At 37.2% G+C, this 24,245-nt stretch overlaps 1 protein-coding gene across 3 annotated transcripts in view; it reads left to right on the top strand.

Moving 5' to 3' along the window:
• Window positions 1-24,245, top strand: part of FAM13A (family with sequence similarity 13 member A) — a 331,953-nt gene that overhangs the window by 45,071 nt on the left and 262,637 nt on the right. For all 3 annotated transcript variants that reach the window (XM_067736973.1, XM_067736972.1, XM_067736974.1), the window contains exon 4: window positions 10,674-10,851. In XM_067736973.1, the coding sequence (XP_067593074.1) occupies window positions 10,674-10,851 (178 nt within the window). The remainder of the gene's footprint in view (window positions 1-10,673; window positions 10,852-24,245) is intronic.

A 24,245-nucleotide genomic window follows, 5' to 3' on the forward strand; every position in this document is an offset into this window, starting at 1 on the left:
ACAGATGGTGTTCGTTTTAGGAAGAAGGATTACAGGAGCAAAGGTGTTTGGAAAACAGAGGTACGTGATTTCAGCAGTGAGCATAGAGTGTGTGTTCAGGAAGGTGGGGGGAATGGGTGGTTAATATAATATAATTGGGTTTGTCAGTAACATTATTAATCAAATACTGAAGAGGCACATTGTTAAGTGATTCTATTACTCAATAAAATTCATCATCTTATTGCTTTTGACATATTTTCTTTTATTTAAAGAAATATTTTTGTCAAACTAATACATGCGTATGGTTTTATTAAAAAATCAAATAAAATTGAAAGATTTTTATAGAAAACCCCTACACACCCTTAGGCAGCCCTTAATTTTCTTTCCCAGAGCAAATCAGTTTTCACTTACCTAGCTGTTCTTTTGGTATTTGCTTCCATTTGATAATATAATGTTATCTTGATCTCTCACTTTCAGACATTATCTCATTGCCTCCACTTACGAAATATGTGGAATTAGCTATTACATTGTTACTTACTCCAGTATCGTTCTATCATAATTTTAGCTGAATTCATAATTAATTTTTACCTTGTTAAGACTGTGTGAGGGTGTGTGCCTGTGTGAGGTGCATTGCCTGATGTTAATATTTGTCTTAGGTTTATAGAAAATTATGTGAATGAAAACATATCTGCAATTTTTTTCATATTGCTCCAACAAATCCACCATTACCTATTTTTTTCAAAACATCAGATAATTTATCAATTCTTTATTTCTGGGGTGATTCCTCTTTGGCCCTTTTGCTTCTTCTCCCCAAGTAGTAGGTGTCACCCTGAGCCTCCCACACCAGTCTTCCTGGACCTGCTGTTCCCTGCAGTCCCTTCTCGTCTATTGTGTTGGACACACAGCAGATCCCTTCAACCTGGAAAATATTGTCTTTTGGTCTTGGAAATGTACCTGTCTTATCTTTTATTGTGCCTTTAGAGGTTTAATAATTTTCTTTTAAATCTGTTCTCTGTGAAATTTAGTCAACTTTATTTTCCAACCTTGTTTGTTTGAATTTTAGCTTTTCGATTTTAATAGCCAACATATTTATGCTCTGTTTCAAAGTACTCTGTTTTATAGCATTCTATTCTTATTCTTTCTGAGATACAAATAAGGCTTTTGGTGGTATGTGCTTGTTTGTTTTTGGTTTGGTTTTCTCCCCCTTATATTTCTTTTTGTATCTCTTTACTCAAACATAGGAGCATCTTTGGCTGCTGTGATTTAGGAATAACATTTTGTATGTGGGCCGCTGGGCTTGTCTACTGGTGTACCTCACTTCAGGAAGATTAGATAGTGGGGATATAGGGAAATCTAGCTGTTTCATTGGGGACCCACACATGTCAATGGGTGGACATATTTTTCTCTTCAAACATTGAGTTCCTCAAGGGCAGGAGTGGGAGGGACGTGGGAAGTAAGCTAATGGACCCGTTAGTTCTCAGCACATTTTCACTAATCTTTACGTTTTCAGCTGTGTTCCTTGCTCTAGCCCTTAGCTATCTCAGATGTCCAAGAATTCACTGACATTATGAAGAGCCTAAACGTCAGCACTCCTGCCTGCCGGCACGCTTGCCTGGGTGCTCGGGGTGGCGGAAGCTCCCTGGAGCCTGCCGGGCTTTCCAACAGCCTGTCTGTTTTCAGTCACCTGCATTCACTTCCAAATGGCTTTGAAATCTCATCCCCTTCTGTCTTCTCCGCTGTTCTTTTTTTTGCTTGCGGGCGCTTATACTTTTTAAACATCATTTTACCATCATTTTAGTGGGGTCTTGGGAAGAATATGTGATCAGTTCGTCTCTTTAAATGGACATTCTCCTTTGCCTCCCCCCGCATACTTGATTTTAAATGGGATAGAATTTTACAATAGCGGCTGTTCAAACACTATGTGAGAGTTAAGTACCTGTGAATTTTAGCTTATGAGCATTGGATAATGTAGACAGCATCTGTTTTTCTTAAGAAAACCACCCTAGTAATGCCATTTTAATCAGTACAGAGCCTAATGGTAAAGAAATCTAATTTCGTACACTGACTTGTGCTTGAGGCTTGTGCTGGTTTTCTTCATTACGTGAGGTATTCACTAGATAAGTCTGAGTTAAGGCTGTCTCTTATCTATTCTATTGATATATATCATAATGCCACTTGTATTGTTTGACGTTAGCTGAGTGGTTTGGCCTTGCAAATTTTAAAGTACTATGCAGATGTTGGCTAGTTATAATACTAGTTCCTTTTTTTTTTTTTACATCTTTATTGGAGTATAACTGCTTTACAATGGTGTGTTAGTTTCTGCTTTATAACAAAGTGAATCAGTTATACATATACGTATGTTCCCATATCTCTTCCCTCTTGCGTCTCCCTCCCTCCCACCCTCCCTATCCCACCCCTACAAATAGAACTACCATATGACCCCGCAATCCCACTACTGGGCATATACCCTGAGAAAACCGTAATACAAAAAGACTCATATACCAAAATGCTCATTGCAGCTCTATTTACAATAGCCCGGACATGGAAACAACCTAAGTGTCCATCATCGGATGAATGGATAAAGAAGATGTGGCACATATATACAATGGAATATTACTCAGCCATAAAAAGAAATGAAATTGAGCTATTTGTAATGAGGTGGATAGACCTAGAGTCTGTCATACAGAGTGAAGTAAGTCAGAAAGAGAAAAACAAATACCGTATGCTAACACATATATATGGAATTTAAGAAAAAAAATGTCATGAAGAACCTAGGGGTAAGGCAGGAATAAAGACACAGACCTACTAGAAAACAGACTTGAGGTTATGGGGAGGGGGAAGGGTGAGCTGTGACAAAGCGAGAGATGAGGCATGGACATATATACACTACCAAACGTAAGGTAGATAGCTAGTGGGAAGCAGCTGCATAGCACAGGGAGATCAGCTCGGTGCTTTATAATACTAGTTCTTAAGTCATTACTCCTTTGGTCGTGTGAGCTCCAGAGGAAGCATATGAAATGTCTCCTTCCCTAGGTTCATTCCTTCTTACTGAGTTCCTTTTCTTTCAAAATTATTCAACCCTCACAAATTTGTTTCTATGAAAAAGAGAATCATTATATTAAACTCCAAGTTTAAGCCCTTTCCATTTTCAGTATATGCCTTTTAGGTTTTCTGTAAGCAATGCCAAATATATAAATTATGCATTTTTTCTGGGTAAAGACCTAAACTCAGAGCAGAAAGCATTGCCATTTGCATATCTGTCCCAGCTGCCCGTCAGATGTGGGAACCCTCCACTGGAATAAATGAGAAAGGTGGCGTCAGGAGACCCAGGTTTCCACACATGACTTTATACATTTTGATGATATTCCAGTTTGGTTCTGCTTCCATCCAGATCCATGTGACAGGAAAAGCCTCATTCTTGTTTATAATCCCCTGTAATCTCTAAGATTGTAGATCCTGAGAGCTAGATGATCGTTTGTTTGCTGAGTACACATTTAAATATTTTCCTCTTAATGACCTTTGACACTGTGAGGTAGTATTAGGTAGTGAGTGGGATTATGCAAATTTGGGAAGAGAGGTCATGACTGAGCAAAGTTATTCTGCATTAGAACAACTGGTCTTGAGGTACGTGTGTGAATATGTGTGTATGTAAGCCTACACACATTGTGTGTGTATGTAAACTGACACACACACTGAAATCTTCCATCTACCTTGTCTTTTCAACCGTGTTCTCTTTATCCTTGATTGATGGCTTATACCTTAAATTCTTGTCATTTTAGTGAGTTATTAAGAGGAAAAGTAGATAAACTCTTCTTTTTTTTGGTACATGATAAATGACTGGTATGTATTATTATTGAGGTGATTGTTTAAAAATAGTATATGTGGATGGGTACATGTTTCTGGAAGTACGTTTCACTTTTTACTATATATACTTTTTTTTTAAACAAATGAAAATCTATTCAACATCATGAGTCATTAGGGAAGTACAACTTAAAACCACCATGCGCTACCACTTACACATTATCAGAATGACGAAAATTAAGACTGACCCTATAAGTGTTGGTGATGATATAAAGGAATTAGAGCTCTCACACACTGCTAGTATGAATGTAAAAATGATACAGCACTTTGGAAAACAGTTGGACAGTTTCGTTTCTTTTTTAAAAATGTATCTACTTTTAAAAATTGAGGTATATTTGATTCACAAAATTATATTAGTTTCATGTGTACAACATAGTGATTCAAAATTTTTATAGATTATACTCCATCAAGTTATTATAAAATATTGGCTATATTCCCTGTGCTGTACAATATATCCTTGTAGCTTATTTATTTTATTTTATTTTTATTGGAGTACAGCTGCTTTACACTGCTGTGTCACTTTCTGCTGTACAGCGAAGTGATTCATACATATACATATATCCCTTCTTTTTTGGATTTCCTTCCCATTTAGTAGATAAACTCATCTTTAACTGAAAGTTCTCATCTAACTTTTTCCTACACTGGATTTTAGAGCCAACAGAATTTCCTTATTTATTGAGATACGATTTATACAACCTAAGATTGACCCTTTTAAAGTGTACAATTCAGTGGTTTTTGTGTATTTAGAGGGCAGTCATCACTACTCTCTGGTTTTTGAACAGTCTTATCGCTCTGAAAAGAAACTCCAAGGCCATTAGTAGGCACTCCCCATTCCTTCCCCACTTCCCCCCTCCACTGCTACCAGCCCTAGAGAAACACTAATCTACTTTCCACCTGTATAGGTTTCCTATCACGGCCATTTCTTATAAATGGAATCACACAATATGTGGTCTTTTGTGACTGTCTTCTTTCACTTAGCATACATGTCAAGGTTCATCCATGCTGGGACATACATCAGTTCTTCATTCCTTTCATGGCTGGGTAATGGTCCATTGTATGACTATACTGCATTGTATTTATCCACTCATCCGTTGATGGACATTTGGGTTGTTCTCACCCGTTGGCTAACAGGAATAATGCTGCTACGAACATTTATGTACAAGTTCTTGTGTGGACATATGTATTCATTTCTCTTGGGTGTCTACTTAGGAGTGGAATTGCTGAGTCAAATGGTGACTTTAACATTTTAAGGACCAGTTTTCCAAAGTAGTTGCACTATTTTATGTTTTCATCAACAGTGAATGGAAGTTTTAATTTCTCTACATTGTTGATAATACCTGTTATTGTCTGTGTGTTTTTATTTTCATTATCCTCATAGTACCGACAGTAGAGTTTTGTAATAGCATGAAGATTATGGGCTTGAAGAGGAAAAAAAGAGACCCAGCAGCTCCAAGTCCAAGAAGATAATGTCTGTTGGGGAGTTTTGGAACAAATTATTGCAAACCGGGTGAAATCCTCGGTAAATTCTGCACTTTGCATGAATGCTTTTGTGAGGAGGTCCTGTTTAGATTGAGCTGGAAGAGGGAAAGAGAGAACAGCCCACAGATGAGTTATTTAAAAAAGAAGTAAAACAACTTGTATCAGTAGAATCAGCTCAGATAAAATATTGAAAATTTGTGTAAAGAATGTCAGTTTGAAGGGATGCCAAGTGACGAGCTTGCTAGACACCTGCATCTCTACCTGAACTGAGTTAAGCTGTGTCCTGAACATATGTCCTGAAGCCCTGCTTTGCTGAGCCCGTGGGCATAGTCAAGCTTTACACTGAGTCCATAAACAATTTGAAGACTTAAGGGGAAGGAGAAGACATCCAGAACAGTCTTAAATAGCTCTGGGCTTGATGGTTTGGTGTCCTGTGGCTTGAACGGATCCAGTCCACTTACAGCTGAGCACAAGTGTCAGCTGGATCAGCGGTGGAGGGTGGATAGAATAGGAGCGGTATGATTTGCACTGAAACTACATATTTACTGTACTTTGCTCGCTTAATATAGCACTAGATTTATGGAGAAAGCCAAGTTTTATTGGCTGGGATATTGCCAGTGCTGTTGAAGGTTAGCATCATTGTGGGAGGCTCCCCCTCCTATATGCTATGACGTTTTTTCCCATGCTCCTGTGTACAGACATTCCCACATTATAAACAGGTTCTTCAGCTGTTACATGCTTGTGTCTAACATTTAGCCTAGATGTGAGCTCTTAGTTTTGATATTTAGATAGAATATTTTACATGCTTGTTATATATATATATATATATATATATATATATATATATATTTTTTTTTTTTTTTTTTTTTTTGCGGTACGCGGGCCTCTTACCGCTGTGGCCCCTCCCGTTGCGGAGCACAGGCTCCGGACACACGGGCTCAGCGGCCATGGCTCACGGGCCCAGCCGCTCCGCGGCATGTGGGATCTTCCCAGACCGGGGCACGAACCCGCGTCCCCTGCATCGGCAGGCTGACTCTCAACCACTGCGCCACCAGGGAAGCCCGCTTGTTATATTTTTAAACTATGTCTTTGTCCCCACTGACAGGCATGCAGCCCTCAGTGGATGCCCACAGAAAAGATACGCTGATCTACTACTTAGGTGTCATGGAGAGTTAGGTTTTGGCTATAGGACTGAAATGTGAACCTAACTCTTTGCTCTTCTGTGCCCTTTGCCTTTGCTTTAACTTGTGGGTTCCTTCTGGGAGTGGGAGTGTCAGTGTAGATACCAGCTAATTTGGCAATAAACACACCTCTGCATCTTGCAGAAGCTAATCAGCATGATAAGATTTGTCGTTTCATTAATAGCTTCTAAGAATAGGCTGTAATTTATTAATTTTTATTAGTCACTTTATCATCCTGCCCTTTGAGAAATTTGCGTGAGGCTTCTGAGAACGTTGTCAAGGGCAAGGGTTGCGAGAGAGCTGTAAAAATATAACCTCTCCCTTTACGTGGAAAAATACCAATTCCATTAACCATAAGATATAATTATGTATATAAACTTCTCGTCACTCTAAAGAAGCGATTCCACTCCTGAGGAATGAAATGCGGGGGTAAGATTCAGGCCAATCCAGGGTAGCTGGTGTTTTATGATTATTTTTCCCATTCTTCTGTGAATGCGTATTTAGAAAGAAATATAGTTCGTGTTTTGTTTATTCTTACATGTTGTATAAAACATTCTGTGACCTGACACTCTTGTAGGCTTTTATTAATATGCTGTTCCCCGCATACTCCCCAGCATCTAAGAAGCTATAATTGATTGTAAATGAATGAAGATTCCCACCCCCGACTGCTCACCAATTTTGCTTGTTTATTTGTTGACTCAAGAAACATTTCTTAAATATTTACATGTCTGAGACAGTGTGCTAAGTGCTGTGTAATAACGATGCTAGTAACGGCGAGCTTTGTTGGAGCGCACCGATCAGATCATGTGCTCTTGAGGTCAGACTGCCGGGATCTGAGTTGCAGCTCGGTCACGTGGTAGCTGTGTGAACATGGAAGAGTTAATTAATCTCTCTCTTTCAGTCTAGTCATCTCTAGCTGGGGGTGCCTAAGATTCCTATCGCTGCTGTGACAGATTACCAGAAATGTAGTGGCTTAGAACATCACACGTTTACCGTCTCCTTGTTCTATGGGAAGTGTGTAAGCTCAGCTGGTTTCTCTCCCCAGGTCTCACAGGTCAAAACTGACGTGTCAGTCAGCCTGAGTTCTTGCTGCTTCCAGGCTCATTCGGGTTTGGGGGAGTTTTCAGTTCCACGTGGTTGTGAGGCCACGGCCCCTGTTTCCCTGCTGGCTTCTCCACTTTTGGAGGCTGTCCATATTCTCAGGCTTGTGACCTTCCTCCGTCTTCAGGGTCAGCAGCAGCTCACTATTCTATCGGATAGATTAGCAAGTTTTCAGAAATCCTTGTGTGAGACTTAATGAGGAAATAAAAAGCTACTTCAGTGAATCTGGCGCCATGAAGCTAAATATTTTGGTTCTTTTCATGGCTGACCTTCTCACGGCCCTGAGATACATCGTAGTAGAGATTAGCGTTTTGCCAGTTGTTGTTTTTTTTCTCCTTGAGGCTAAGATTGTGTGTATAGTAATGCAGAATCACTTCATGGCCACTGAAAAGTCACAGCACATGACAAGCGCTAGGATAAATGTCCAGATTAGAGTTAGGTGCCATCCCGTGATGTGGGTCCAGCGTTACTGATGATGATCCTAATCTCTTTTTAATGAGAGCAAATACTTGTCACATGGTTCAGCGTTTGCTACCTAATCTGGAGCAAAAGTTCTTACGGTACCATCTTCTTCAACTGCTGAGTAGTTTACCTGTATACCACATGTACTGTGTGCTAGTTTCTTGTTTGCGGTGTAGCTTAAAAAATGGGTCAAATTCAGCCAACAGTGAAAATCTTTTAAGAAACATGAATAATTTGAAGTGGCCCTTTTCACTAATGGAAAAAAGTTAGTTCTTGTCCTAGGAAAAGATTGATGTTAAGGAAAATGATGACTGTTTCAATTATTAAACCATTATTCCATCTGCAAAGTTTTCTTTGCATTGTCAAGGCTGTTGGAAAGCTGTTGCTTGTACCCTGAAATGCTGGGAATTAATCCACAATTTTAGAATGAGAGCACACACCCATGAAGACATCCAGACTCACTTTGGATTAGTCACCATAAAAAAAGAAACAAAAAAACCAAATAGGAGTACATTTTCTCTTAGTTCATATTTACATGATATAAAGGCATGAGAAATGGGTAGTCTTCAGTTCATTTTTAATCACTCCAAACTTAATTATTTCCATTTCTTACGTATTCCTGGTAGGCAAGATCATAGTACAGTGGAAAATAATGCCATCATACGCAACATGCCACACACGTCTTTATGGATTATCAAAGTATTCGGATATGATTTCTTTTTTAAATGTAACTTAAGTTAATATGAAAAACTTCTAGAATCAAGAAATCTATTTTGCCCTAAACATTATAGTTTATTGAATCACATTGTTTGTGATCAGTAAGAAATAATTATTCTAATCATAAATAGAATGTTCTCCAATATGATTCTACCAAAGATTGAAATCTACACATTTTTTGGATTGCGATTTTTTTATATATATTTTTTAATTTTTTAATTTATTTATTTATTTTTGGCTGTGTTGGGTCTTCGTTTCTGTGCAAGGGCTTTCTATAGTTGCGGCAAGTGGGGGCCACTCTTCATCGCGGTGCGCGGACCTCTCACTATCGCGGCCTCTCTTGTTGCGGAGCACAGGCTCCAGATGCGCAGGCTCAGTAGTTGTGGCTCACGGGCCTAGTTGCTCCGCGGCATGTGGGATCTTCCCAGACCAGGGCTTGAACCCGTGTCCCCTGCATTGGCAGGCAGATTCTCAACCACCACGCCACCAGGGAAGCCTGGCATTGCTATTTTTGACAGCATCACTTATTCTCATATTCATAAAGGTTAGGTTTGGATTAGGGTTTATATTAAAAGACATTTCACTAAAATCTCAGTGTGCTCATAAAACCAAATTAATGAAGGTAAAGCAAAACGTTATTTTGTTTGTGTAACAAATACTTAACATAGCACTTAGTATGTGTCAACTACTCTGTTTTAAGTACTCCACGACTGTCAACTCATTTAATCCTCATCACAACCCTACTGGATAGTTACTATTACCACTTACAAATAAGGAAACAGTTTAGTGAAGAGTCCGAGGCCACACAGGTAGTAGGTGGCTAAAGCAGGATCCTAACCCAGAAAGTGGCTCCCAAGCCTGCATTCTTACCCTGTGCTCTGCAGACACTCAGTAGCAGTCTGTGACTTTCTGTGTGTTTTCTGTGTTTTTGTTTCCTGTGATGGCACGTTGCCTATGTATCTTGTAACGCTGACTAATCAGTGTTAACCATCAGCCCTCTTCCTTTGCATCTTATTTGCTTCACTTTTCTGTTTCTTATACTCTTGACTGGCTAAAGCAGCTGGCCTATCTCAATTAAAGAATCCAATGTGCGTTAAATATAACTGGGTTAAATTTTCATTCTCTTACACATCCGTCTAAAGGATGGATTGTCATTATTCCGCTAAAGTATTCACTGTAAAAGATTTGTATTTTCCTCTGATAGAAAGTAGTATACAAAATTACTTAAGATAGCAACGTCACTGTATTTAAATATTGACAAAACAAACAAATCTTTGAGAACTGAGGAGAACTTTTCACACATCTGCCTGTGAATTTTGGCACATCGTTGGATACTTTTGGCTTTATACAAGGTTATTAGGCTTTTGTATGAGGCACGTAGCAAATTCTAAACTATGACGTGGGCGATTAAAAAGCTGTGTAAAAATTAAAAGTTTCCTTCAGTTTTCTCTGTGCACAGATTCCTGATTACTAAGTTTGGTGTCACTCATGGTAATCCTGGAAGGTCTCTTGTATCAAATTTTATTCAACCAAGAGATTCTTGTTTTTAACAGACTGGAAGACAAAAGTCAAATGGAAGATTCCGCTATGAATAAAAACCCAACCATTATCTTAATATGTGTCATGAAAACACAGAATTGAAATAGTAACCTATTTTATGCACTGAATAAAAAGCTTGTGGTTTTCAGGATGTCTTGAATAAGTTAGTTATTCTTTAAAGTCAAATGCTTGAGGATCAAAAAAAAAGGCAAAAATGCCTCTTTATAATGCTGTATCTCAGTCCCTGGGAATGATTTTCTGAATTAAGTGTTATAATGTATTGTACCGGTGTATCGTTGTTATTGTTACTGTAAAATATGCCTGAGAACATTTTTCGTTCTTTTTTCCTTCCAGATGACAGAAATGATGCTCAGGAGAGTAGCTTAAGAGCCTTAATAAAAGAGCTGCCAGACACCCACTACTGCCTCCTCAAGTACCTTTGCCAGTTCTTGACAAAAGTAGCCAAGCACCATGGGCAGAACCGCATGAATGTTCACAATCTCGCCACTGTATTTGGGCCAAATTGCTTTCAGTAAGTTAGTGAAGTTTTGCTGTTAATATCATCACATATCGCCTTTTCCTTTACAACTGCCTGAAATCACTGCAATGTAGAAACATATTTCAGACTAAAAAGTCAACCAGTTTATGTTGGAGAAGTTCCATTTTTGGTATTGGGCATTTTAGCCTTTTTTTTCATCCCAATTTTGAAGAAGGAAGCTATGCCTTTTTATGAAACTGTAATTTGTAATGTTCCAAACAACCTTATTTAAAATTCTGGAAATGAGTTTTACTTTCATTAAAATGGACATTTAAATAAATCTAATCTTAAACATTGATTAGAAAAAAGGGAAGGAGTTTGATATAGTATGTAATTTTTTTAATAGTGATAAAGTTCAAATCATTGCTAATAGATGGAAAATAACAAGCAGAATATGTCAGTGAGAGAAAAATGTGACCTCAGCTACATTTATTTACTTTCTAGGAATAGACCAGAAATAAACTAGTCTCCTTGGTAGGTGCTATATTTCTAGACACAGAACTTTGGTAAAACTTTATATTTTCCCTGTTATTCCTTAAAGCTCTTTAATCATTGATACATGAACTGTGATTTTGTAAACCAGAGACTTTGCTTTTAACTCTCCTATTAATACCTCTGATATCAGACATGTTCCTTCTACTTATAAGGAGAGAGAAAGAAAGACCACTGACACTTTAAAGCTGTCAGAAGTTCTCAGCAAGTTTTTTTGTTGTTTTGTTTTGTTTTGTTTTTAAATAGTATATCTGCTTATCCACTCCATTTATCTACAGACTCATTCAGCTGCCCGGAACTAGTAATATTACAGTCGTCAGAATGACTCTAAATATAAACTCTGGCTTAGATCGTAGTGACTGTGGAGAGAAATTCTACCTTGAATAACTAATCCCCCTTGTAACCTTAGAGATTTACATTTCAAATAATGGCATAGGATATGTTAGGGTCTTGTGAGCAGCTATCTCAGACCCGGGCTCCACTAACATCTTATTCAGGAGCCCTGTGATAGTAAAAAGACTGTATTTGTTCTTTTTTACACTTATCTGCAGAGTAAACCTTGGGTGACCTACGTGTAAGAAATAAAGGTAAGTAGAAAACTGTTCAGTAATTTTGAAACCCTAGATTTTTTTCTGAAAAGGGGAAATCCTCATGGAATGTTATTTTTTTAAAGGCTATAAATTTTAGATACAGAATGATATTGTTATGAGGTATACAATAATAAAACTGGAAGGAAAATACCAATAATCTATGGTTGGTATTCTGGAAGCTGGACTTCTTGGTGACTCTTAATTACCAGGTTTTCAACATGTACTTCCAGTTATGGGTTATTAAATTTAGATGATTGGGGAATATTATCACTGTAAAATATTCAAACAGTGTAGAGGTATATAGAATAAAAATATCGTCCGTTAGTTCCTCCCATTTCAACCGCTTCTCTTTAGAGATAAAATCAGTAAAATACATACCGGTAGATACGCATCCTTCTTTTTTGGGGGGTGGGCACGCTGTGCAGCATGCGGGATCTTAGTTCCCCCAAGAGGGATGGAACCCCGTGCCCCCTGCAGTAGAAGCACCTAGTCCTAACCACGGCACCACCAGGGAAGTGTCCCCTGCTTCTTCTTTTTGAACATAGCCATAAATTTTTTTTTTTTGGCCATGCTGCATGGCATGCGGGATCTTAGTTCCCTAACCAGGGTTTGAATCCGCCCTCTGCCGTGGAAGGGCGGAGTCCTAACCACTGGACTGAGGGGGGAGTCCCGTAAATCTATTTTTAAATATAAATGAGATTAAGATGCATATATTGTGAAGCTTGATGGTTTTTATGGTAACACTAGAACTTTTAATGACAAAATATTTATATACCTCATTCTTTTAGCTATTAAAAGTGTGAATTTATTCTAACTTAACTATCCCTCAGTTGATGAGCACTGAGGTTGTCGATTTTTTGTTATTAAAACAGTTGCAGTGCACATCTGACTCTTTAGGTACCCTGCCTTATTGCTTTGTAGAAGTTCTTTAGGTCTCTTGTCCGTTATAAAGATTACAAACATTTTCTCCCATTCTGTTGTTTGCCTTTTAGCTTTATTTATGGTGCTTTATAAATTTTTTTGATTTTAATTTACTTAATGTGTCAATTCTTCCTCTTTTTATCAGAATTTAGATCTTTAATATTAATAATGTCTTGCTTAATACTAATAATATCATAAAGGTTTTACAAAACATTTTTCTTTTGTCATATTTATAGGCTTTCATGATTAGGTTTTTACTTTATCTAGAATTTATTTTTTATTTATTTTTTAATTAACTAATTATTTATCTATTTTTGGCTGCGTTGGGTCTTTGTTGCTGCGTGTGGGCTTTCTCTAGTTGCAGTGAGCGAGGGCTACTCTGCCTTGTGTTGCGCGGGCTTCTCACTGCTGTGCCTTCTCTTGTTGCAGAGCACGAGCTCTAGGTACATGAGCTTCAGTACTTGTGGCATGTGGGATCAGTAGTTGTGGCTCGCGGGCTCTAGAGCACAGGCTCAGTAGTTGTGGTGCACCGGCGTAGTTGTCCGCGGCATGTGGGATCTTCCCAGACCAGGGCTCAGACCCGTGTCCCCTGCATTGGCAGGCGGATTCTCAACCACTGCGCCACCAGGGAGGTCCTAGAATTTATTTTTGTATCTATCACATATGGATCCAGTTTGATTTTTCTTCAAGTAGATAGCTAATTGTTACCAAATCATTCATTGAGCAGTACATCTCTTTGCTAATTTACAATGCCAACTCAGTCACATATTAACTTCCTACACATACATGAGTTTGTTTCTGGTGTTTGTATGGCTTCTTTCTGTTTTCCATATTTCTATTATATTTACCCTTTCAGAGGAAGTTTAGAGTCTCCACGGTAAGTGGTATCTCATTGTGGTTTTGATTTGCATCTCCCTGATAACTAATGTCATTGAGTGTCTTTTCATGTGCTTATTGGCCATTTGTGTATCTTTGGAAAAATGTTCATTCAGGTCATCTGCCCATTTTTAGTTGGATTTTTTGTCTTTATTATTGAGTTGTAAGAGTCTTTTCTATATTGTGGATATAAGTCCCTTATCAGATGCAGGATTTGCATATATTTTCTCCTATTCTGTGAGTTGTCTTTTCATTTTCTTGATTGTGTCCTTTCAAACACAAAATTTTTAATTTTGATAAAGCCCAATGTATCTAGTTTTTTCTTTTGTCACTAATGCTTTTGGTGTTGTATCTAAGACGATTTTGCCTAACCCATGAAGACTTTTTTAAGAGCTTTATTGTTTTAACTCTTACACGTAAGTCTGTGGAGTTAATTTGAAGTTAATTTTTGTGTGATGTAAGGAAGGAGTGCAACTCCATTCCTTTGGGTGCAGTTGTCCCAGTACCATTTGTTGAAAAGACTGTTTTTCTCCATTGAATTGTCTTGGCACTGTTGTCAGAAATTGGTTAACCATACGGTTAGGGTTTATTTATGGACTTTCAGTTTTATTCCATTGATCTATTATATATCTGTCCTTACGCGGTTACCACACTGTCTTGATTCCTATGGCTTCTGAGTAAGTTTTGAAATCAAGAAATGTCCATCTTCCAACTTTGTTCTTCTTTTTCAAGATTGCCTCTTGCATTTCCATATAAATCTTAGGATCATATTGTAAATTTCTGCGAAAGAAAGCCAGCTGGTATTTTGATAGGAATTCTCTTGAATATGTAGGTCAATTTTGGGAGTATTGCCAGCTTAACAATATTGAATCTTCCATTCTATGAACATGGGATGTCTTTCTACATACTTATGTCTTCTTTCATTTCTTTCGACAATGTTTTATTGTTTCCTGAGCACAAATTTCATACTCTTTTGTTAAATCTATTCTTCAATGTCTATTCTTTTAGATGCTATTCTAAATATGTTTTCTTAATTTTATTTTCAGATTGTTCATGGCTAGTGCTAACATAGTTTTAAGTTAATAAAAAATATTAACATATTTTATTATAAATGAAGTGGAACATCTTATATTTAAGGGCCATTTGTGTATCTTTCTCTCGACGTGTTTGTTCGTGTTTTTGCCCATTTTCCTATCAGGTCCTCAGGGTTTTGTTTTTTTTTTCTCTTGTTGGATATTTATTTATTTTGCTCTCTTTTTTCCCCTAGTAAACACATTTAAAACTCTGATTATCTCTCAGTCTCATTTTGTCACATCACATTCAATATTGTTGTATCTCTTCTTGTCATAGTTTGGATTGTCCAAGTTCTAAGCCCTGAGACTGAGGTTTCAAGCAGGAGTTTTATTGGGTAGTGCTCTTTGGAACCATACCTGTAAGGAATAGAGGGAAGAAGGATTAGGCAGAAGTTGAACTGCTATACAGTGGTAACAAAGGCCTCACTCAGTCCCAGCATTACTTAGAAGCTGGAATGGCTTTTCAGAGATACCCTAAATTGAGTCAAGGAGGTTGGTCCATTTACCCCATCTCCATCAGTCACTGGAAGTGAGCTGTACCCAGGGAGGTGGTGTAATCTTAGGGGAGGGACTTGGCTATGAGCCATAAGTAGGCGACACTCTCGGCACCTGGGGTAATGAATATTTCTGGTGTGAAGGAGCACGTGAGGCCCACAAAGTTCACTATATTTGTATAATAATGTTATAATAATGTTTTTATAATATACTACGGTACAGTAATACATATTTTTCTATGAAAAATTCAGCAAACTTTGGACTGTAAGTTGTATATGGTTTTTCTAGGGAGATCCCTAATATTCTAGTTTCTAAGACAAGTACAAGTCCTCCCAAAGAATGTTATTCTTAGAGATTAGAAGCAATTGCTTTCCTAAGTTTTGATAATTATTAAAATGGGTACTGGATTTTCAGTGGTTTGGATAGCATGACATAATAAAAGAATGTTATTCTAGTCCTTGTTCTGTCATTTGATAGGTGCGGCCTTCTGTGTTATTTATTTTTCTGTTAAGTTTTCTGTAAAATGGGACCTATAGAGTTTGCTTTGAAGCTTAAGTGGGACTGTAAGAGAAAGCCCTGGTGCCTAGTAGACAATTGGGAAAGTGGTGTTGAAACGTGTGTACATTTAACTGAACACATTTACGATTGCATTAAGGGAAAGATCAGGTTTTATACATTTTTACCCATCATGCTGCTTAATGAAGTGAGCTCCTTAGACATGTGAGATGAGAGACATGACATTTTGTTTACCTCAGTTGTCTTCATTTTCACTTTCTTCTTACATGTATTATGATCATACAGTATTGAGTATGCCTTTTAATATTTAAAGAAGATATTTTTTCTTGTCCAGTAAAACTTCTAAATACAAACCAACTTCTTCAAATTATCAGACACACATCTGTGATGTGTGTCTCCCCAGATTGCCTTGGCACTATCCACCTCCCAGACGAATCTGCCACCAGGGGTAGACTGTTCAGCTGCCTTGGGAATGCTGGATCCTTCTCCTTGGCTGCTGCCTTGCAGCTGGGCCAACCAGCCGCCTGCCCAGAGCTTCCCCCATCACTTTTGGACTCTGGACTAGAATCTGAATTCCTGATGGCTGCCAGAGGGGCTGAATAAGGCAACCTGAAAGTCTAGAACAGTTAAGTCCCTCTGAGTGAACCGTAGCAATGCAGAACAGGAGTTGGGAGGAAACCAGCTAGATCTCTTCTTTCACCCTCCCATGGAATACTGCATGCCATGGCTTCTCTCTCCTTGCAGCCCACCTGCTGGATTCCAGGCCATCAAACAGCGTCTTTCAAACAAACTGTTGTGTGTCTTGGTGTTCTTTGCAAAATAGCTATGCACACTATTCATTGTTTCACATCCCCACTTGCCTCTTTTCCTCGCCCATGTTGACCTGTCCCCTGCTTCCAAAGTTATGCACCAACATCCCCATCCTTGCCGCAGTCTCTGGTTTTTGTTTCTGTTTTTTGAGCATCTGCTCTAAGGCACTGTGCACCTAAGGACTCAGCAGGCTGCTCCAATACAGGAAGAAATCTAGTTTCTTAAGTTATGGTGAGAGTGTTGTACTTTAAGAATTTTAAAGAATAATGTTGGCTATGCATTTTTTTTTTTTACATGCTGACTTTGGAACCTAATTTCCTCATAAACAGCAACTTCACTGTAAACATTTTACCTCCCCGGTATTATTATAGGAGTCCTTTGAGTTTGAAGTTTCCTTTGAGAAAAAGTATTCAAAGCTGAGAATGATGTTAGAAAAAGCTAAATATTTGTATTTACTCTTTTTTTTTTTTTTTTTTGCGGTACGTGGGCCTCTCACTGTTGTGGCCTCTCCCACCGCGGAGCCCAGGCTCCGGACGCGCAGGCTCAGCGGCCATGGCTCACGGGCCCAGCCGCTCCGCGGCACGTGGGATCTTCCCGGACCACGGCACGAACCCGTGTCCCCTGCATCGGCAGGCGGACTCTCAACCACTGCGCCACCGGGGAAGCCCTGTATTTACTCTTATTATTAATTTAAAAATCTATTTGTTAAATAGACATTGATGAAGAGACCAAAGACCCCCTAATGATGCTTTAGCTGAGTTTTTTTTTTTTTTGGTTGTTTAATATTCTTGACACTCTGCATTAAACTCATTGTGTAGACTCAGTTTCCATCATTTAATAATATCAATCACATCAAAATTTAATATCCAGTAATTAAAACAAATCTGCTAATTGCTACGGATGAGTAAGCCATTTTGATCAAACTCTGCTTCATCCCTATGCTTCCTTTGCCTTTTGTCTATAGATCAGGAAGTTAATCCTATCCCTTAAAACAGATGTTTCAGTGTTTATAAGGTAATCAGTAATATGGGTATTTCTGAAGCTTAAAGAGATCAATCAATTTTAGATTTTGAATGATAAGGCCTTCCACATGTGCTTCTATTGGAAATATTATGTTTTTGCTTAGAGATACCATAAAAATGGTTTTAAAGCTGCTATTGGCCTCTTTCAAACGTTGAAAACAAAATAATACAGTAAGTTAATGGTACCAAGTCACTGACTTATAACCTGTGGTTACATGATCTGTGTGTGTGTGTGTGTGTGTGTGTGTGTGTGTGTGTGTGTGTGTATAATTAGGTATTTGGACATCAGTTAATATTAGATGAGATCAGCTAAATTTGTAGACATAAACAGGATGTGTAACCAGATAAGCCTACAATGTTGCTGTCATCTTACCTGCTAACTGCTACTAAGAAGCTTTGTTTGGTTTGTAGCCCAAATGTTACTTTTGGGAAATTGGTCATTTGGATTGAAAAATGTAGATGGTTGGTCTTTTAAAAAAATTAAGCCCAAGCACTAGTCTCACATACTTATATATTTATAACCTGTTGACATATCTATTTATAAACTGCAAGTTGTTCAAGTCATTTTTAGCACTATTGTATATATTATCGTCATCCTCCATAAACATGTTTTTGGCAATTAAAGAATGGGTGAGTGGAAAGTTTGGTCTTTCTCTGCTGAATCCCGGACCAGCCCTTTCCCGTGGTTACTTCATTGCCTGTACTTCTGCGTTATCAATCACCCATCACTTCTAATTGTGTTAATTGACTTTCCAGTTGCCTTGTTTTCAAAATGGGTATAAGTTTATTTTTTATTATAAAAGTAACATTAATTTAAAAAGAAAAGGTTTTTTCGTACCAAAAAACCACAAGTATAAGGATGAAAATGAAAATCATCTGTAATTCTACACCCACATGCAGTCATTGTTTGTACTTCGGCTTATGTGCTTCCATATTCTTTTCTCTGAATGCTCACATATATATTTATATCTGTTCGATTAAAGATGAGGTAGTAAAATATTCCTGCTTTGTAACCCTTATTTAAAAACTTAATGTCATCTACTGTGGCATTTTTCCATGCTTATAATTTTACCTCGTCATTTCTAATGACCTCATAGTGTTCTGATCTTTTGATCAATATCCTTCACTTAAGCCATCCCTATAAATGGCATTTCACAATTTTTTTCTCAGCAATGATAATAGGTAACATTTATTGAGTGCTTACTAAGTTCCTCGCAATGTTCTGGGTGCTTTTCATTTATTTGCCAATTTTATCCTTAAAACCCTATGAGGCAAATACTATTATTGTCTGAACTTTACTCATGAAGAAACTGAAGCACAGAAAGTTAAACTTGCTGCAGGTCACGTGGGTAGGAAGAGGTTAGCATCAGGAGTCTGAATCCAGACAGCCTAGTTCCTCAGCTCCAAGCTCTTAAGCACCACTCAGTAACTGTTTCCCCTATAAACAGCATTGCAGAGACTATTACTGAACATACATTTTTCACACATCACTGATTATTTTCTTTGGATGTACTTTTAGAAGTAGACTTGACTAGTCAAAGGATATTTGTAGCATCAAATTTTTTCTTCATCGAGAGGTTGTACCAGTTCATGCTGGAGTGTCCACCTCTGAATGTCTCCCCTTTCCCACACCTTCTCCAATACTGATGTTATTATTTTTCATATTTGCCAATATAATTGAATATCATTTCTTGTTAAAAAATGTTGCTTATTTGATTATTGTGAGGTTCAAAATATTTAAAAACCTGTTTTCCCATATAGTTTTTCTTTTGTAAATTGCCTTTTTACTTTTTTCAGGCTTTCTAAGCTGGTGGGTTTTGTTTTTGTTTTTTTTTTGGTAATCAATTTGTAAGAGTTCCTTTTGTAGTACAACTATTAATCTACTGTTATATATTAGAAATACTCGCAGCTTATATATAATTCACATTTAAACCTCATAATTCTTTTTGCCATAAAGAAGTTTAAAATTTTTATTAATCCTCTATATCAGTTTGTGTTGTTTGTGTTTGATGTTATCCATAAAAGACCTTCTACTTCAAGGTTGTAAGAATATTTACTTATATTGTCTCAATATTTTTGCAGTTTCATATTTTGATAATTAAATCTTGAGTATATGTGAATATTAGAAAAGGTATATGGGAATCTAAAAGTTATTAAATATTCTCCTATATTTTATCATAGCATATTTATAATTTTTAAAATATTTAGTTACTGAATTCTAGTGAAATTTACTTTGGAATAAGGTATGCTTTAAGAATGTAATTTTTTAAAAAATGTAATTTTTCACTGAAATAATTAGCCTGCTAACCAAACACCTAGAGAGTAATTCATACTTTGCCAAGTGATTCAAAAAGTCACTTTTGTCATTACTATATCAAATTTTTAGATATATTTTGACCTTATCTGGGCTCTCTTCCCCTACATGAATGTACCTGCCTCTCTGGTGCTAGTATCATACCCTTTCTATTTTAATGTCATGAGTGGTATTCTTCCACTTAATTCTTCTTTTTCAGGATTTTCCTGGATAATTATGTGCATGTATTCTCCCAGAACATCAGAATATTTTTCTGAAAAATTCCCATTGAGTTTTAATTTTAATCAGGTAGAGTTTGAAATATTTAATATTGAGTCATTCATTTAGTAAAATGACATATCTCCCCATTTAGTCCAATTTTTACTTACAGATTTTTTCCCTAAAATTGTAGACGTTTGAAAAAAACATGTAAAGTTGTCAAGTATACAGTGAAAAATCATCCAGCAATCCTAGGTAATATCAGAAATACTAACTTAAAATGTTTTGTCTATTCCTTTCAGCTTTCTTTTTATGTATATGTTCTTTGGTAAATTTTATGTTTTACATTTTATATACCTTTTTAATCCTTTTTTTTTGTACAAAACATTAAATTATGTTTCCCATGTCATTTAAATCCTTTAGTTTTACATCTTTTTTGTTTGCTCATAGCCAAGATTTTTTTGTATAGAAGATGACAGACTTGTATATTAAATTCTGTGTGTATACAAAAAGTATATTCCTCAATTATGTATTTCTCAGGGTGAATCCATAAGCATAGTTGGTACTCTCATACTTTTATGGATAAAAAGCTGAAGTGTGCAAAGTATCGATCTTTAGGATTACAGAAGCTAAAATAGAACTGAAATTTATTTTATTTGAAACTCTGAACTAGGCAAGAGAATAATCGATTGCTTTTCAGAGAGAAAGAAACCACATTGGTGCAGAAAGATTTCTACATTATCATTGTCCCTTGCTCAGCTGAATAGAGGTATAGGTCGAACCATATAAAACTGCCATTTTTCTAGTTCAAAATGGCCAAATATTGCAATTACATATAATTAAATCTAATAGTAGGGTCAAGTCTGTTATTCCCTTTATTATCAGCTAAGAACATGAGTTTGAATCATAAGAAATCAAATATACATGTTGAAGATGATACTACAAATTCTGTTAGCTGTTCTCTTACGTTTTTCCAGGAACAATGATGGTGTATAATTTTATATGACCCATACATAGTGTTCCTCCCAATATTCTGTGTGAAGGTAGAGTAAAGTTTATTACTCTGGTTAATGGTAATAATGATGGGTCAAGCCTTGATTTTTTTCAACGTAAGCAATTAGAGAGGGTGCTCTTTGACCTTGGTCTCACTCAAGAGATGGCCATGTACTAACCTTAGATCTGCAGGTGGTTGCAAAGATAGAAATAGATTGTTTGTAGTGTATGAGATAAACAACCAATAGTACTGAAACATGTCCAGGGTAATTTACATCTTTTCTTATGTGAAATAAGAATTTACTTTTATATTGCAAGGAGCAGAGATTTTTTTTCCCCCCTAGTACTCTTAGGTCAATACATTTAAGGTCAGTGCTGATGTGAGAAAAAGGGTAAAGTAGATGGCTTGTGGGTCTCTTACTCCATCAGTGTGATGCAGTGTTTTTAAAATGTGTGAACCCTTCTCTGGAATATACCTCTTTAGAGAATAACCAGTCTCAGTACTTGAACATTACTGATTGGAGCCAGAGCAAAAAAATTTCTCATCCTTTTTTTTTTTTTTTAACATCTTTATTGGAGTATAATTGCTTTACAATGGTGTGTTAGTTTCTGTTTTACAACAAAATGAATCAGTTATATATATACATATGTTCCCATATCTCTTCCCTCTTGCGTCTCCCTCCCTCGCACCCTCCCTATCCCACCCCTCCAGGCGGTCACAAAGCACCGAGCTGATCTCCCTGTGCTATGCGGCTGCTTCCCACTGGCTATCTACCTTAAGTTTGGTAGCGTATATGTGTCCATGCCTCTCTCTCGCTATGTCTCATCCTTTTAAAAATAGTACCTTGAGTCCTTCCGTCTCTGTGGGAATGCAGTAAATAAGCAATAACGTCTGCCTGACCGTTAACGATCAGCTGGGAAAATATATGGTCCAGGGTAAATTCAAGGTCCTTTAAGTCAGTCAGTTATTTCTTAAAGAGAAATGTTCAGCCAGAAGTCATCAACACTACTCTGTTAAATACTGACCTAAAAAATGAAATTGCATGTTTCCCTCAAAAATACCTTCAGAGGACTTCTACATGCACGATCTTGCTTATTCCTTGTATCAGTATTAGGAAGAGAGAAGGCCGGTTGATTTTATTTCACAAAGGCTGACTTGAGGCTCCATCAGGTGGCTGGTGGCTGGGTGTCAATGATTGGCTTCAAGTTTTATAACTTGTAGGCAGGAAGACTAAGAATAGGATGTCTTCTGATTCCTGGCCTGCTGGGTTTTCCACTACATCACATATTTTCTCAGCTACAGTAGTTGTTATGTACTGCACTGTGCTTTATCTCAGCAGTCGTGGGTTACGTGCGGGATTAATAACCTTCATTGTATTCTTTGCCTTGACGTCCATACGTGTATAGTCAGTTTTTAAATATAACTTTAAAAAATTGAAGAAAGAATTTAAAATGAATGTTCTTCTCTTCGGGAGGAAAAAAACAAATGCAGACTCTAATAATTCTGCTTTCTCATTTCATACCTCTAAAAGAAAATTCAAGTGAAAGCAAGGTCAAACTACTAATGTAATGGCGGCTGCCTGTAAGATTTCAAGTAAAAACTAGTGCCATATGTCTTGTTCAAGGGTAATCTTAAAAATAGCTATTGACCTTTTAAACTTTTTGGCATCATTATCCAGTAATGACAAGCAGCAAATTTAGGCATACGTGCAAAAATATATAGATTTATACATTGAGGCATGTTACCTCACCGTTGACAAAATCCAGGGACAAGTTTATATTCTCAACATGACATGTGGGCGTGTATGTACACTTATGTAATAATCTCCAGAATTATCTTACACCCCCATATCTGCCTTCTACATTTGCCGTTTCTTTTATTTTCCTCTAGTCTTGGAGGAGCAGAATTCTACTCCCCCCTCTGTTATTAACTAGCTTTGCGACTTGAAGCAAGTCATTTAATTTTTCTAACCTTCTATTTGCTAGTAGTTGATCCGTGAATTTCTTTTCTGCATTGATTTTGTTGTGACTTTAGTTTTCTAGAACTTTAATTTATTTGGCAAATTTATTCATTTAGCAGGTATTTTTTGAGTACATACTGTATGCCAGCAGACAGTGTGCCAGCTCTTGGCCAAACAACATTGTTCAGACCCTCAGGGAGCTCATACTTGTTGGGGGAACAGGGAGATTCCTTAAGTAATTACTGAATTACAGTTGAGATCAGCGTTGCAGTGGGGTTTATAGTAGAGATCCCAATCATGTGATTATATGAGTGTGTATGCCAGGGAACTGACTTGTGACTCATTCAAATTTAGCTGATGTATAGTTCTCCCTCCTTTTAATGTACTCAGCATCCCCCAAGTTCTCTTCATTTCCTCTTTGGCTGATTTTGGTAACTTCTTAACTGGTTTTCCTTTTTGCTCTCAAGTACTTCAAATCCACACCGTTGCTAGATTACCTATTTAAAATATAAATCAGATCTTCTCTCTTGTTCCCAAGACTTTCATTCAGGGATATTTCTTTTCTCCATCATGATATTCAAAGCCTTATAATGACTTGGTCCCTAATTTCTTGTGTAGCCTCACTTGTTCTCCTGCTACTTCCTAAGAATTGTCCATCAGGGACCTACAGCTAGGCAACTGTAACTAGATTAGAGAAAAATCTGGCTGAGCTAGAGTTTGAAAGTCATTCATTCTAATTTACTTCTTGAAGACAAAATGGACAAACTCTCCAAGAACAGTGGCATCTGGGAAATGTCTGTACTAAGTAATGAGAAAAAACATTTGGAGAGATCAGAGGAATATAAGCTAGTGTAGCATCACGAAAGCCAAAGAAAATGGAATTTCAAGAAAGCGTGAACTATAGAGAGGGATCAAGGAGAAAGACTACTGAGAAAAGTATCCTGGATTTGTAGATATAGAGATTTTTTTAATCATTAATTGCAGGCACATAATGACACTTTATACTGTTTCCAAAAGAACAGTCATCTGAATAACACTCATTAAGAAAACATTATGAGAGGCATAATGTTACATGGGGAAAAAATAACTACCTCTGGGATTAGGGGAAAAACCCTCTGTTTCTAGAA

The sequence above is a fragment of the Pseudorca crassidens genome, chromosome 4, assembly GCF_039906515.1.
Source record: "Pseudorca crassidens isolate mPseCra1 chromosome 4, mPseCra1.hap1, whole genome shotgun sequence".
Lineage (NCBI taxonomy): Eukaryota > Metazoa > Chordata > Mammalia > Artiodactyla > Delphinidae > Pseudorca > Pseudorca crassidens.